At 34.9% G+C, this 15049-nt stretch overlaps 1 protein-coding gene across 2 annotated transcripts in view; it reads right to left on the bottom strand.

The window, feature by feature from the left end:
- Positions 1 to 858: 858 nt before the first annotated feature.
- The window catches only part of caprin1b (cell cycle associated protein 1b), a 93199-nt gene continuing 79008 nt past the window's right edge, over positions 859 to 15049 (bottom strand). For both annotated transcript variants that reach the window (XM_073049631.1, XM_073049632.1), the window contains exons 16-18: positions 14152 to 14258; positions 12583 to 12646; positions 859 to 1214 (exon numbers count right to left, since the gene is read on the bottom strand). In XM_073049631.1, the coding sequence (XP_072905732.1) occupies positions 1132 to 1214; positions 12583 to 12646; positions 14152 to 14258 (254 nt within the window). In that variant the 3' untranslated portion in view covers positions 859 to 1131. The remainder of the gene's footprint in view (positions 1215 to 12582; positions 12647 to 14151; positions 14259 to 15049) is intronic.

Raw genomic sequence — 15049 nt, 5'->3', positions numbered from 1 at the left:
CCTGCTTATATTTGCAGTTTGCTGTCTTTTGCACACTGGCTGAACATTCAGCTGGTGCGGTCTTTCTTTGATTCTATTATGAATTTTATTGGGCATGCTCACAAGAAAATTAAGCTCAGGGTTGTACGTGGTGACATATCTACTTTGATATTAAATTTACTTTGAACTTTTAACAGATGACATCAACACCACCAAAAACACAAAAATCAGATGAGGATGTACATGACAAGAAGCACAGATCCTGTTTGAAATTACTGAGATTAGCAGATTTTTAAATAAAAATTAGTAGCTCATAACTTTGTTCAAGTTATCAATGAATTGTGATTTTTAACACTGGCAAACCAATAAATCTTTTATTCAATTTCTACTCTATTTGGTTCACCAATCTACACCCAATTCATGGAAACTGGCAGAAGAGTTTCTGCTTTTGATGATTATGCTGAAGAAAATATCATGCCAAATTATCCCCCACCTTTAGCAAATTAAGTTCACAGAATTCCATTCGGCATTCAGTATTTGTGAAACTAATTTTTCCCCTTTTCTTCTTTACCCATCCAAGAAAAGTTCAAGTGAGAATATCAAGACAGTAATTCAACAGTATTCTATTGAGAACTTTTTTGCCAAAGTGTAGAGCATTGATAAGCAAGTTATCTGTGAGCAGTTTTATGGACTTTATTTTACATTGGATCAGAGAATTGTTTCTTTCAATTTTGCACTCAAGTACTTTGTTCATTTGAGTGAGTGCTCGAAGTTCTAAAAGATTGTTTAGAAAACCTGATAAATAATTCTGCACCACTACCTTATAAAAGTAACAAAACACAATTATCGTGAAACAGGAAAAATGCTGAAAATCATGACTCTATTTTTCTATAAACTTTTATTTTTTTTGTCTATTACATCAGTGTGCTTTATTTTTGGGTGTTTCTGTTTTCTTTAAATCACATAGTGCAATCACTGCCACAAAGAGGGCATGTGATTCCACGGCCAGGGTCTAGCTGGGTTCAACAAGTCAGGTTTCAGAGGGTACAATAATCCAGGAATCGTTGTGATATTTATTTGTAGTTGCTGTTTGGAACATTTCACAGTTGCACAAAGAAGCCCTTCCATCAGGCAGGGGAGGGAGGGTCCAGTTTAAATCACTTCCTGAGCAGTCATCTGGGTCGCAGTTACAATCTTCTTATTCATACCTCTGGGCCTCATCAGTCCTCCCCGGCCTGCAAAGTAAGACAGAAAGTAAATATCATTTACTACTGAGTAAAATAAATAAAACAAAACTTTTGAGTGGCATACAACTCACCCAATATGAAAGCAGCATAAGAAAGTTTGGAAAAAAAATGTTATCTCCCATTTTGTAGCACTTGAATGCAATACCCTTCAACCCATTTTAAAACATAAAACATGTTTTGAACATAAAACCCATCTTCAAAATTAATGCAGTACTAGCTGTTCTGTTTGACATGACACAACACAATCCTGTCTCTGACAAGTTTGTTTTGGAAGTTTTCTTTCAATATTGTCATTTAGGCATATAATCAACTTATACTCCTTGAACATTTGTGAGGCACACTGCAACATTTTGCTGCCTTAAAACAAAGGCTCCTATTACAAATACAAGTACTTGCTTTGTAAAAACATTCCAACAGCAACAAAGCAGTAATTAAATATGATACACACAGGAAGAAACAATCATTGTATGTCACATTTTAGTAAATCTACTGATCTGAGACCTTTACATTAAACCAGATGGATCACAAAATCTAAGCTTTGGCAAATGAAATATTCTATGATAGTCATTAGTATTTTTATTTCATTTAATTAAAGAAAGCTGAATCAGATCCAGTTGATGCTACATGGCATATAGCATTCAAACCTAACAGAAAGTTCGCACTGGCAAAGATACAACGATGTTGGAAATATGCTACGTGATTGCCTCAAATGCACAAGTTAACATGTTGTAACCTTATGAAAGAGCCAAAAGGTTTCAATAAAGTTCTGTGGTTAAAACAGTGCTAAACAAAGATTGCAAGAAATTTGAAATAAAAAGAGAAAAGACAAATTATTCAGGTCAAGCAAAGAGGCAACAAGTGTTCTGATAAAAAGATTGAAGATCAATGGCTTGAAACGATTTCCCCCATATACTTCTAGCACTTTGTTTCAATTACAATTACAACCTGCAGCACACCTTCAATCGCAGAATCACAACCAACCCTGCATTTATAAAGGCATCCTTTTTGCAACAATTATCTACCCCAGTGAACTGTTCCCAGCAAATATCCTCACATCCTATCAGTACATTTGTGCTATTATCAGGGTTTGTTTTGGGAATTTTTTTAAAATGATTGCCCTGTATAAAAGTAGAGAATAATTCAAGTATTAAAACATGGAAGAATCTCCAGAATCATTGATTGCTCTTTATAATCAAAGATTTTCATAAAAACAATGAGCATGCTGTTAAACAACTAAGTGAAAGTTACAAAAACCACAATGGGCAAAAATAAAGTGGAACAAATGACTACAGTACCAAATAAGGTAGGTGTACTTGAGTCATCATTCTCATCTATAATCCCTCATTAAGAGCAAACATAGGAGGCTAACCTGAAAAATGACCAGAGTTGAACAAACACCATGCAGTCTTTTTACAGCACACAAAAAATTGACAACTTGTAGCTTAAAGCAAACTGTCAAATTTGTTGCCAGCATATTACTCTGGTGCAAAGACAAAACTTTGGTTGTCGAGGCAATGAGACAGTAGATTTTTCCAGGCAGCAATGATAAATAATCACGTCACAAAAGTAGATCCCAAATGTAATCAGTTAAGGAGCAAGTATTCACTTTGACTAGCCCTGAGGCCAGAGCAATTTACAAATTTCCCAACCATTTAAAATTTCATGAATTAATCATCAATTTGGAGGCTTTTTAATTAAACTAAAATCTGTAATTTTAAGTGATTAAATTTCAGCTTAATTTCAATCCTATTTTTTCCCCAATGAGTAATTCCAATGAATAACAAACCTGACTATATTGATATATATGCCAAGAATTTTAATCAATCACAATAAGACATTGTGCACTATTGGTCTGTACACTTAATACAGATTTACAATGCACAAATTGAAAAAGTGTTCCTATGCAATGACCGAGATATTCTGGATATATATTCACCAAATACAAATAGCTCAGTATTTAAGTATTTGAATTCTACATTTTTGAGTAACAATCACCAACTTAGTTGCTCCAGGTTGTTCCAGAAAAAGAAGATTTACGAAAGGTCAGATAAACATATAAAGATAACCTGGAAATGCGAAATCACTTGTACGACATAGATTATTGAATACCTCAGAATGTACAAATACATTGCAAAATTAGAGGAAATCTTGAGTTAACTATAAATTGGGTTTTGTTCACATTATCTGATGTTTATAACAACATTTGTAATCAAATTTCCAAACCCGTTACTGGCATCATTCTAGTGCTGCTGAGATTTACTTTCTGAAGCAAAAAAAAAAGTTGAGCAGCATATTATAAAAGCTAAATAGAAGCTTTTTCACCATGACATTCAATAATAAGCATGTCATTTTTCAAATACAATCCACGCCTAATTAGGAGAGAGGTTCATATCTCTCAAGAAAGTTGACTGCAGTGTTTACCAATTACATTGTACAAGAAAATTTATCTTTGACTCCATCCACAATTCTGCTCTTTATGTTCTGAAATACACCAGGACATAACTCCACAAGGTAACAAGCAAAATGACAGCAGACAAATATTGAAGTATGAGCCAAGATCAGCAGGCTCTGTTTGAATGGGTGCAGGGGATTGAATTATATAAAGTTCGACTTGAAGGCAATTGTAATTTATATCTTCATTGAAGGTTCTAATTTTCTTTTATCTCCATAAAACGCCAGAGGATCTGCATCTCTTACTCATCCCATTTTTCCACGAGTGTTAAAAGTTTAGCTTTATCTAAGAACAGAATTAACATCAAAAATGAGAGTACAAAAGATTATTGTGGTACAAGAAAAATGAGTTCTGGCTGATATGTCAAACTAAAGGGAAACTATGCCTCCTTGAATAACCTTATGTGAAACAAATAAGTAACTGAATTAATACAGAAGAATCTGAAACAGCTAGAAACTGACACCCTCTGAAGTTATCAAAGTATAATTGTTCACTCGATTCAAATCTAAGATCGTGCAAGGTTACTGCTTCTGTAAGTGTGGAAACGTTTGGTACATCCAGTACATATTAACATGGAGAATGCACTTCATAATTACACCATAATGAATATAGGGCTTGAACAATGTGGAAGACAGATTTATGATCAGTTATACATTATTCTTATGAAAACATTGAAATCAAATTAAATAAATAGATATTATATAAAAATGATACTTGAAAAATGTTAAGCTTTCAGACTTTGAAATACAGTATTTAGTTTGCAATTAGCACTACTATTGAGTCATCAATGTAATGGTTCTTAACTGAATTTACCTTTCACAGATAGAACAATTTAAAGAAACTCCAATTAGCCTCCCTTCCAAATAGTGCTGCATGGCTTGCTCAAGCCACATCTCTCTTGCATTCCCTGCTGAAACTACCATAAATGCAGCTCAGACAAAAATTATTCATTCAGATGAGTGCATTTAAAATCCTAGACTCAACATTCATTAAAAAGAAATCCCAGACCTAGAGAGAATCCACTGTTAAAACATACCTTGTGCAAAAAGTGATAGTTTTCCCAGTCTTTCAGTGTTAGTACATCAGGGAAATTTGTGTTGGTCAAATGCAGTCATGCAGTGCCAGCGCATCAATTAGTTCAGCAAAATCTTAGTTTGATAAATCTGCCAAGACTTTTTGCTCCTGATCACTATCAGTGAGAATCCCTCAAGAGATAAGCATTCACCAAGAATGGAGAATTGGGATTTGGTACAAATGCTTCACTGTCAAGTAATGACTCATGAATACTGAACACAAAAAGTCCTACAACATAAACCCTAGAAAGGCTCAAATACATTTATTTAAAGAGAAAACAGAAGTAAATTGCGTATCAAAACATAATGTACAAAGATCCCTTTGGAAGAGGTGTTTAAATTTACAATTAGTCATGTAATAACTCCATGTGCCCGAATTAAGACAGATTAAAATGATGCCCACAATTCAATGAATTCAAAGAATTCAAGTCCTTATTATTAGACAATTTAATGTTTGACTGAGTAGGTTAGATTGAGATTACATCAGTGTCAAACATCTGCTAAAAATAAGAATTGTTCAATCAGAATTATGCAAGATCAGAATACCAAGTTACTGTCATTATTGGGAAGAATATAACCTGTTGTGCCTTTAATGTTTCTAAAGATTCCCTATGTATTTGCATATTTACTCAAACTCCTTAAATTTAGTCTTCAGGAACACCACCACATTAATTATCTGGACCTGTTCTACTCAGTGAATCTAAGCCATCTTAATGATCCTGCATATGCAAACACGTTTTCCAAAAATTGTGTCAACTGAAAAATAATTTAATTTAAAACAGTTAAGCGGATAAAGAAGCGAGTAACCCTACTTACTGTTCCAATTTAAAATGTTGCTACCACATTGTTCACACTTTGAAGTAAATAAAACTAATGCATGCTTCGTTATTAAATCCAATGTTTATTTAACATATGCCTGACTTAACCTGACTGACTATCCAAATTTGGGAAATTCCTGTCTGCATCCATTTAAGCATTTCTTGATTTTTAAAGAGAAACCCAATAACAAACTAAAGGACTTAAAACAGTCAAAGCTATCAGAATTTTTCTTTGACTTACAATAAGGTCATATTTGTGTTAGGGGATAAACAATTAAAATTTTAGCCCTTCGTTGCCTGTAACATACTGAGTAGCAACATTATCTGGACAACAATCGCTGTACTTAAACCAAGCACAGGTCTAGCACATGGTCCGCACCTATGGATCACCAACCTTGCATTTCTGGTTAAGAATAATCATCAACATACTAGCTGTGTACAGCATTGAATTCATAAAATAGTAGTACTTACAGACTGTTTAGATCTAGAACAGATCTATCCCCAGTTATCATCAGCATCCAACTACAATCAAATACAAAATGCTGGAGTACAGGTCTGCTGAGTTCCTCCAGAATTTTATCTGTTGCTTGGATTTCCAGCATCTGCAGATTTTCTCTTATTCAAAAATTAAATAGACTGGTAGTATTGGTTTTTAACATATTCAAACAATCATCTTTATGGGAATGATTTCTATTTGACTCTTCCTGATCATAAGAATCCTGTCCAATTGACAAGATATACATTTAATGTGGGCAAAATAGCTAACTAGCAATTACACATTTGTTAAATCTCAATCATTACTGAACATAGTTGAAATTTAATCAGCTGAATTGTTAAAAATGAACTTAACACTTTCAACTGGAAGAAGCAGCAAAGAACGGTTCAGAAAAACACGAAGATGATACAGGATTGATTTAAGATCACACCAGTCACACTGGGAACAGCAAGGGCTCCGTTGGTCAGGGTTGACATGGATGCCGTATCCTAACTGTCTAGATCCGCAAGCTTGGGCAGCACAATATGGAGAGCAAGCTATTGCCCATGTAGCAAGCTCCCTCTCTCCATGCATCTGATGAACACAAAGGCACAACAGAGACCAATACGGTTCTGCAGCAGCATGTTACAGGAGGTGCCAGTCAGCATTGAACTCAACACAGGACTGCCATAGGACAGCTCTGGTTTTTTGTCTCAGGGTTTACTCTCAAAGTCCTCCACATGAGGTACAGCTGCAAGGCAGCAGCGGTTTGAAATCAGAGTTTTCCTTCTCCTAGATGAGCTGCAATCATAGCCGACAAGCACATCTGCGTGAAGCGGCTAATTTTAAGGTACCAGTAACTCGTCCTTGCCCCTTCTCCTATCAATAGAAATGATTCTGTCAGGCTCAGTAGCTGAGCCACGAGGGCCAGGAGCTGGACATGGCTGTCAGAGGCTATTTGAGGCGCACGTCATTGGCAGCATTGAATAGGTAGTGGGAGCTTCTCCCCATTACCCAACACCTGACTGTAACCACCTTAACTGGGGATGGAGATATCCTCACTGTTACTGCAAGTCATCTTAATCGTTCAGACTTTTTCCATTAATGATGACCTAACCTTACACACAATTGCCAAGGAAAAATTACAACTCAGGCATTAAAGATTGTAATCTAAAATATTTATGTAATGTTTTTCAAAAGAGAACCTAATTTAAAATTCATCTGAGTGCATGTTATACACAAAGGATAATCAATACAAATAAAATTCTGCTTTAAACTGCCAAATTAACAAGACAAAGAGAATACTTCTATGAAGTCATGGGAAAATATTTTCTTGACTAAACACTTAGGTTATCAAGCAACTTTTTAGTTTGAGAATATTAACTTTAAAACCTTTATATACATTTATACATATGCTACACTATTGCCAGGGCAGCCAGCAACTACATAAAGATCCTCAATTTGCTATTAAATGCATCAATTGCGGTATCATAGAAACAATTAAAACCAAACTTTGTCGAAAGGTTGTCAATTTGAGCCACATTCCTTGAATACTCAGTAATACTCATCTGAATCACTCCTAAAATGAAGCCAAACTAAGGACAGTTTAGTCAGGGCAGACCAAAGATTCTGTTTTTGTTATATGACTACCTAAAATTGTCATGTCATCTTACAATGGCCGATGAGCTTTCAAGTTTTACCAAAACTTAGGAACAGTATACCATGAGTAAAGCATCACTTACCACAAGATGATCCACAACCCTATCTCCTAGCCACCGATCTTCAACTGGTACAATAGAAATGCCAGACAAAGATCAGGTTCCAACTTAATCATGGTAGATATGGTCCACTACTGTACCACTGGCAGATCTGAACGATACCTAAATAACTTCAAATCTTCCATTACCATCTATTCTGCACCATCAACAGAGAACACTCAGACTAATGAAACAGGCCCAATGCATTAACACAGAACTGATCACCTGCCGTATATGCCAATAACAAATCAGACATTTAAATATTGCTCTATCCCAAATTCAAAATGCCCCGGTACCTGAGCTTCCTAGCACTAAACATTGAAGGTTTTAACACCTGTACTAATATAAATATCAGACAAACTAGGGATCTGAATTGATGCTGAAATACCTACCTGGTGTATCAAGAATCAATGACACATTGCAGAATAGGCAAAAAAAAAACAAACACGGGCCTATCATCTAAATTGTATGAGCAAACATACGAGAAATGAAATTATTTCATTTACCTTCTAGAAAATCCACATATATACTAAGTGCCAAACTCAAAAGTTCGTGCCACAACTAATTTCTAAGTGACTGAATGACGTGGAAAAATCATTAGTTTCCAGTTCAAAAATTATTTCAATACATCTAAATCTTTGATTCAAACGAACAATGAAACTGACTGGTCTTTGCAGTGCTTATAAGCAGTACGTTAATGCTAGTTTATTACACAACTACAGTGTAACATTAGTTCATATTTCACACTGAAAGCAATACAACATTTTAACTGTATTAATAAGATGAAGCATTCAAAATATGATCAAAGCTCTGCAAAATGAATACATACACAATACTTCAGACAATATAAAAGCAGCTTCCACATATTAAATTTCTTTATAATTCAGAAATGCTTAAAGATTAGCTTTGTCATATGTATGTTGAAACATCGAAGCAGTGAAATGTGTTGCTTGTGTCAATGGCCAACAGTCCAAGGATGTGCTGGAGTCAGCCCACAAGTACCACCATACTTCCATTGCCAAATTAGCACGCTCACAGCTTACTAATTCTAACCTGCACGTCTTTGGAATATGGAGAAAACCTGAGCATTCTGAGGAAACCTACATGGCCATGAGGAGAATGTACAAGCTCCTTACAAAGGTGGGAATTGAACCACAATCACTGACCACTGGCACGGTAAAGCAGTGTGGTAAGCACTTCACAACTGTGCTGCTCATAATCTTTAATCACAGATGTTGCCTGTCTTGAGTTTTTCCAGCAAGTTTGTTTTCATTTTATAAATTCTAAGATACAGTCTCAGATTGCAGGACAAGAAATTCACTGTGGGGTGACCCAGCAGTTTTGCTAAAAATAGATAGTAATCAGCCATGATTGTACTGAAATGGCAAAGCAGATTCAATGGGCAGAATGGTCTACAGCTCATTACCTTTACTTCCAATCTGCAGGCACATCACATTCATGCAACAAAAACCTTCATGGATTACAAAATTTGTTCAATCTTGTTCTGAGAGTGACCCTTTGAATGCATATACACAAATATACGTAACTGAGTCATTCAAAACTGTAATAAGTACATGGCAGCAACAGGGGAACTGTGTATACATCTCTAAAACTGCCAGGACACTTTGGGACCATGGTTAATAAAAGCATAAGGGTACCTTGACTTTACAAATGAAGGCTTGGAATACAAAAGCAAGGTGTTGAGTCTTCATAATACTGATTAGGTCACAATATAATTGTTGCATCTAAATCTGATCATGACACGTTTCAAAAACTAGGAATACCATAAAGGATGCAGATTTATTAAAACAGTTCAAGCGATGCCAAAAATCAAGGAAGAATTTCAAAACTTTTCAGAACTGAGAATGTTGAGAGATTTAAGAGAAATATGCAAGATCAAGGCAGGTTTTCAGAGGATGAATAGAGAACCTGCACCCTTCAGCAGGCTGCTCAAAAAATAGAGGAAATCATTTTTTAAAAAGATGCATAGATATAGGGCTATGCAAAGAACAACTTTGTTTTATGCAGTAAATACTATCTGGAACCCAATATCTCTAGAGGTGGTGGGAGGAGAAGCAAATCAAGGTCTTCACAGGGGATTCAAGGGAAAATTATGAGTGTCAATTGAGGAGCAGCAGAAAAGAGGGAACTACTAGATTCCACCAAAGGTAAGTAATGGTTTTAGTGATCATGTGACCTCCTCCTTCATGGCTCTATGAATAAGGACTCAGAGGCATGGCTTATATTATTAAAACAGAGCAAATATTTAATATGGCTGGAAGTACTCAGGGATGGGGTGCAAAAGTTACTGGTCTGCTTTCTTCATAATAAAAACAAATATATACATTGGAGTACTACATTTTGAAATTTCTGAATTAGTAACATTCTAGAGAGGTGCACAGTTACTTGAACATACAGGGATGTAGCATTCCAACAGCAAGGTTAGATTGAAGCTGCTAAGGTTTACTCCGTAGAATATACACACACACACACATACGTACAAAGGCACAGGAAAAGATGGTTCTACTGAAATTTACAGTTAAGCCCCAAACAAGCTGAGGAGAGCAGTCAGTCATTTCAGTTTAGTATGAATTTGGACCCCTGAAATGTTTTGGTTTTTTTTTAAAAAAACTTACGAAACTTGAACTGATCCATTTAATTAGATTTGTCCAATTTCTCATTCAGATAGCAAACAATAAATCTTATTTGCAGCAATTCTATACCTACTTAACTAAGATAGGTTTATACCCATTTCTATAAATATACACTCCAACATTTGAATGTTAAACATTATTATGCTCTGCTTGAATCTGAATTGGAGAACAACCCAGCAAATATTAAACATTTTAAGATAACATTTGAGTAAAGATGTACACAGAGCATGAGCCAGAACAATGATATGTATATAAACAACTGCCATCAATTTACACCATTATTCCAAATAAAGCCATCAGGACAGAGGAAGCAGAAGTCAAAATGCCAAAATGCTAGCACATAAAGCAAAATACAATATCATAAGAAAATTAGCTGCATTTCTAACAGATGTAAATCATAAATTAAAAAAATATGGCTCATGAATTTGATTCCTAGTCTGCGTTCAAATGTTTAAAAAAAGCCTACACTGACAAGAACCTAATGAACGCCAAAGTCTAAAAACGATTATATTCTGCAGGTGTTTGCTATCTTAACTTCATAAAGCACCAATATTCATTACACTTAAAAACTGATCAACATAATTATAAAGAAGTGATTTTAAAATCCAAATTAAACTTGGCCTTCATCCACAAAGCTGATAGAAGTCCTATTACAAGTGTGTAAGTTCAAATTAAAATAGGTTAAAAAAATGATCATTCTCCAAAGATGATAATAACTGCATTACAATGAACAAAGCCTCAATTTAGAATCGGGTGCTTTTGTGAACAGGTACTGCAGCTTCCAAAAGAGATAGGCAGTCATTTTATACCAGCAATTGTATTTGGGACATGAGGTAGGGACAAGAGAACTGGAAAGAGAAATATTTTCTTGTTGATTGCTGCAGTGATTTAGGGAAAAAAATTGAAATTAAATTAAAAGGGATTCTATGTCTGAATCAAACTAGGTCAACATATTCTTGAGGTTTGCTGAAAGAAATAAAACTAAAGAAAATTCAACATGAAAATCAAATGACAAGAGCTAATATCATTGAGCAGAAAGAGCAATAACTACAAACATCTCCTTATAGATACCTTATTTTCAAACATTATAGCAATATGTTTACTGAACCACAATTTTGTGAGCCCAAATATGTGTAAATTTGCAGCACTACATTTTTATACTCAAAGCTTTGAACAAAACATTTGGCCCAAAAGATTCAGTAAAATATGTTAATATTCTGTAATTAGTGCAAAATACAAAAACTTAATTCCACAGAAGCTTCAATTCACAACAGATCAACAGCCCCCTTTCACCAGTTAAAAAAATTAACATGCAGTGTTAATAAGCTCGAATATCTCTTGCATTCATACTGCAAAAGTTTAAAAATCTGCATTAATAAAATGAGCCTTACTGCTTGAAATGCAGCTAATTTCCCCACAAAGCCAGTGTGAGCAAATGGAAACAGACAGAGGAAAGGCAGACTCCACAGGAACAAACTGACAAAAAGAAATCAGCAACAAGCTGCAAGTGTGCAACACATCTTTATTGAAACTTTCTCTGATGCAGCAACATCAATTTACAAACTCACACTTCTCAGGAGCTCTAAAAGGCAGAGAAGAAAAAGAAATACAGCCTCAGTTTAAAAACCAGTGAATCAAACATCCGCAAATGAACGTTATCAAAATACTCCCAGAAAGGGACAAATGGTGGCAGCATAAAGATGGTAGTAAGAAATTTTTTTTTTTACAAAAAAATAAATTAAGGAATTTTCAAGTGTTCAGGAACAAAACTGACATACCATTTGCTCTTTTATCACAGGCGTCACTCTCGCTCTTTCGCGTTCTATGTAGATGCAAACTACCAGAAACAGTTTCTGCTCAATTGAACGTGATTATTTATAAAGCAGGGTTATTTTTGTTCGAAGCTGACAAAGTGAAAACAAAGATTAAAGCTCCAAAGCTTCAACAAAAATGTTCTGGATGGGATATCTGAATCAAGTTTGTGTGGCCTACTTTTAAGAATAAATTTGTAATTCGACAACTCCCTCTAGAATGGAGCAGCACTGTGGCTGTGAAAGACAAAATTAAGTACTGCCAATATTTCACTTTCTCCAGTCCTTCATTAGGAGCGCATCACTTGAGCATTACCTCGAGGAGTGCCCCGAGGTCCACCAGGTCCAGAGCCACGCTTGAAGTTTTGCTGATATCCATCCTACAAAACAACGAAGATTTGATAAGTCTGTTTCCTGATTAGAAAGAAAACTATAAGACATGTGAATTCTGGTGTCTCAGATCAAAGCAAAATTAACATCTTAACACATACTAATGAAAACTATTGGTTCTGTACTTTCAGGACTGAAAACAAATCTTTCAAGTCCTCAACAAAATTTAGGAGATTTACTACTGAGGAAATTTGAACAAAATCAATCTACTCAATGGCTAGATCAACCTGAGAGCTATAATTTATACAAATACAATTCAATCTGGCTTAATACTTACTTTTGTTAGATTTCCTAATGGTCATATGGCAGCCAGAATTGAACTGCTCATATCTTCACAGCAAGCTATTTTTCCAAGGAGCAATATGGAGTAAGATTAATTCACCATTTTTAAGTTGCTTTAAATTTGTATACTTAATTTAGTACATGGTTCTCAAATCTTTGAATATGTAGTATTTCTGGAAGTATTTAGTGAATTCCAGCAGGGCTAATATAATAAACAGGTACTCCAATTTCAAGGTTACTAAACACAGGAAGATTTTCACTTACATTACCCTAAACATTAGTTTGTAGTTTCAATTAAGATCACTAATTTTGATATTCTTTTGAAAATAAATCTATTTTATCAAACTCTTTTCATCCTAACAAAGCACAGAAAGGAGCAAAAAATCCATGCAGAAACTATAAGCCAACCTTTCAACTACACAATTATTTTGTCTAAAAAAAAATTTCTTGGCTTAATTAGCATTCACAATGAATGAGATCAATGAACAGGGAATCAGGACCCAGAATGTAGCTTATAGCTTATTAAGTGACTAAAGATAATACACATCTTTTCCAACATCTAATTATGTTTAAAGGAGTTCTATTTACCTAATGGACCTGGATCTCTACTGAAATATCTTACTGAAAATACCAAAATTTGCTTATACATTACCGATTACAATTTAGATAGAATAAAGAAATAAAATGATACATTGGAACTCTTACTGACATCTTCAGAAGTGAATCCATGACAAATATAATCAAATAGCACAAGTAAAAGGCATCAGGTCCAATGAATTACAAATAAAAATGGTTAGCGCTGTCATTGGTGGCTGAAATACATCTTAAAATGTTATGTTGTTAAAATTCAATGTATTTCTAGTTTGTCAGCCTAACAATTTTGCTATTTAACATCTAGATCTGGAAATACCACCTGCAAAATATTCTATTTCAAAATTCTTAATTCAATCATGTATTTACTTTTTCATTTGTTTTCTAACTAGTGTACTTGAAGTCAACTCATTTTCAAACTTACACTAATGCCTTAGTTTTGTGAAAACATATTTTGAAACCATGCTCGAATGAGCACACGTTAATTATGTACTATTTAATATTATAACACTCTGTAAATTAGCAAACACAGAAAGCTACACTGTACATTTCTGATGTTCCCCAACCAAAACATCCAAATTCTGGACTGTTGATAGGCAACTGACATAGGTAGAGTACTTACACGTTGGTATCCAGAATTGGAGTAGTCACGAGGGGTAGGAAACGGAGACTGTCCATAATTACTACTTGGAGTGTTTGAAAATGGAGGGCGATAGCTTTCATATCCACCTGAAACAGAAATATTTGGTCAAAGACCAAACACTAACTAGGCTTTTCCAACGCACATTGAATAGTTTCAAAATTAGCACAAATGCAGATGGTAAAAAAATTACTTAATTACTTGTGAATAAACACTTTAAGTCCATTGGACAGAAGCCTTCAGAAAATACTTCCAACTCTCATTAACTTTTTACCTATGGGCACAAAAAGGCACCACCCAAAGATCAAGTTACATTTCAGTGAAATATCTAGGTGTCACCTGTCCAGGTGGACATTCTACATACACAAGAGAGAATCCAAATCTTCACAAGATGTGTCATACATATATTTTGTACTCTTCCTGCTTCACTTCAGTCCCTTTCTGTTTAGCCAACTACAACAGATTAGTAAACTCAATATCATCATTTATACATGAGAACAGCACTGCATAGTGACTTCTGTAAATGTACAATTGGAGACAGCTCTCAAGTTTAAAAGTACAATATTAAATTTATGGTTATCTGGTCACTTCAGCACAAAATAGGTTGAAATATATGAATGCCATTTGGAAGCAAGCCAAAGTTTTCTCTCAAGACATGGAAGTTGTTGGCAAGATCACTCAATGCCTAAAACAAGTAGCACCTCTAGGCAATTTAATGATACAATCTTAATCATTAAACTGTCTGGAGATACTGCTTGTGGGTCATTTCTTACTGAACTACCAGAATGCAAGTGGTGAAAGTCTCAGCATGTGGCCAAGCAAATCAATGGGTTGTTCCATTTCAAAAGCAAACACCCTCCCACATGACTCAAATCAATTG

The sequence above is a fragment of the Hemitrygon akajei genome, chromosome 6, assembly GCF_048418815.1.
Source record: "Hemitrygon akajei chromosome 6, sHemAka1.3, whole genome shotgun sequence".
Classification (NCBI taxonomy): Eukaryota; Metazoa; Chordata; class Chondrichthyes; order Myliobatiformes; family Dasyatidae; genus Hemitrygon; species Hemitrygon akajei.
The sequence above is the reverse complement of the archived record's forward strand: the minus strand, read 5'-3'. Positions and strand labels throughout refer to the sequence as shown.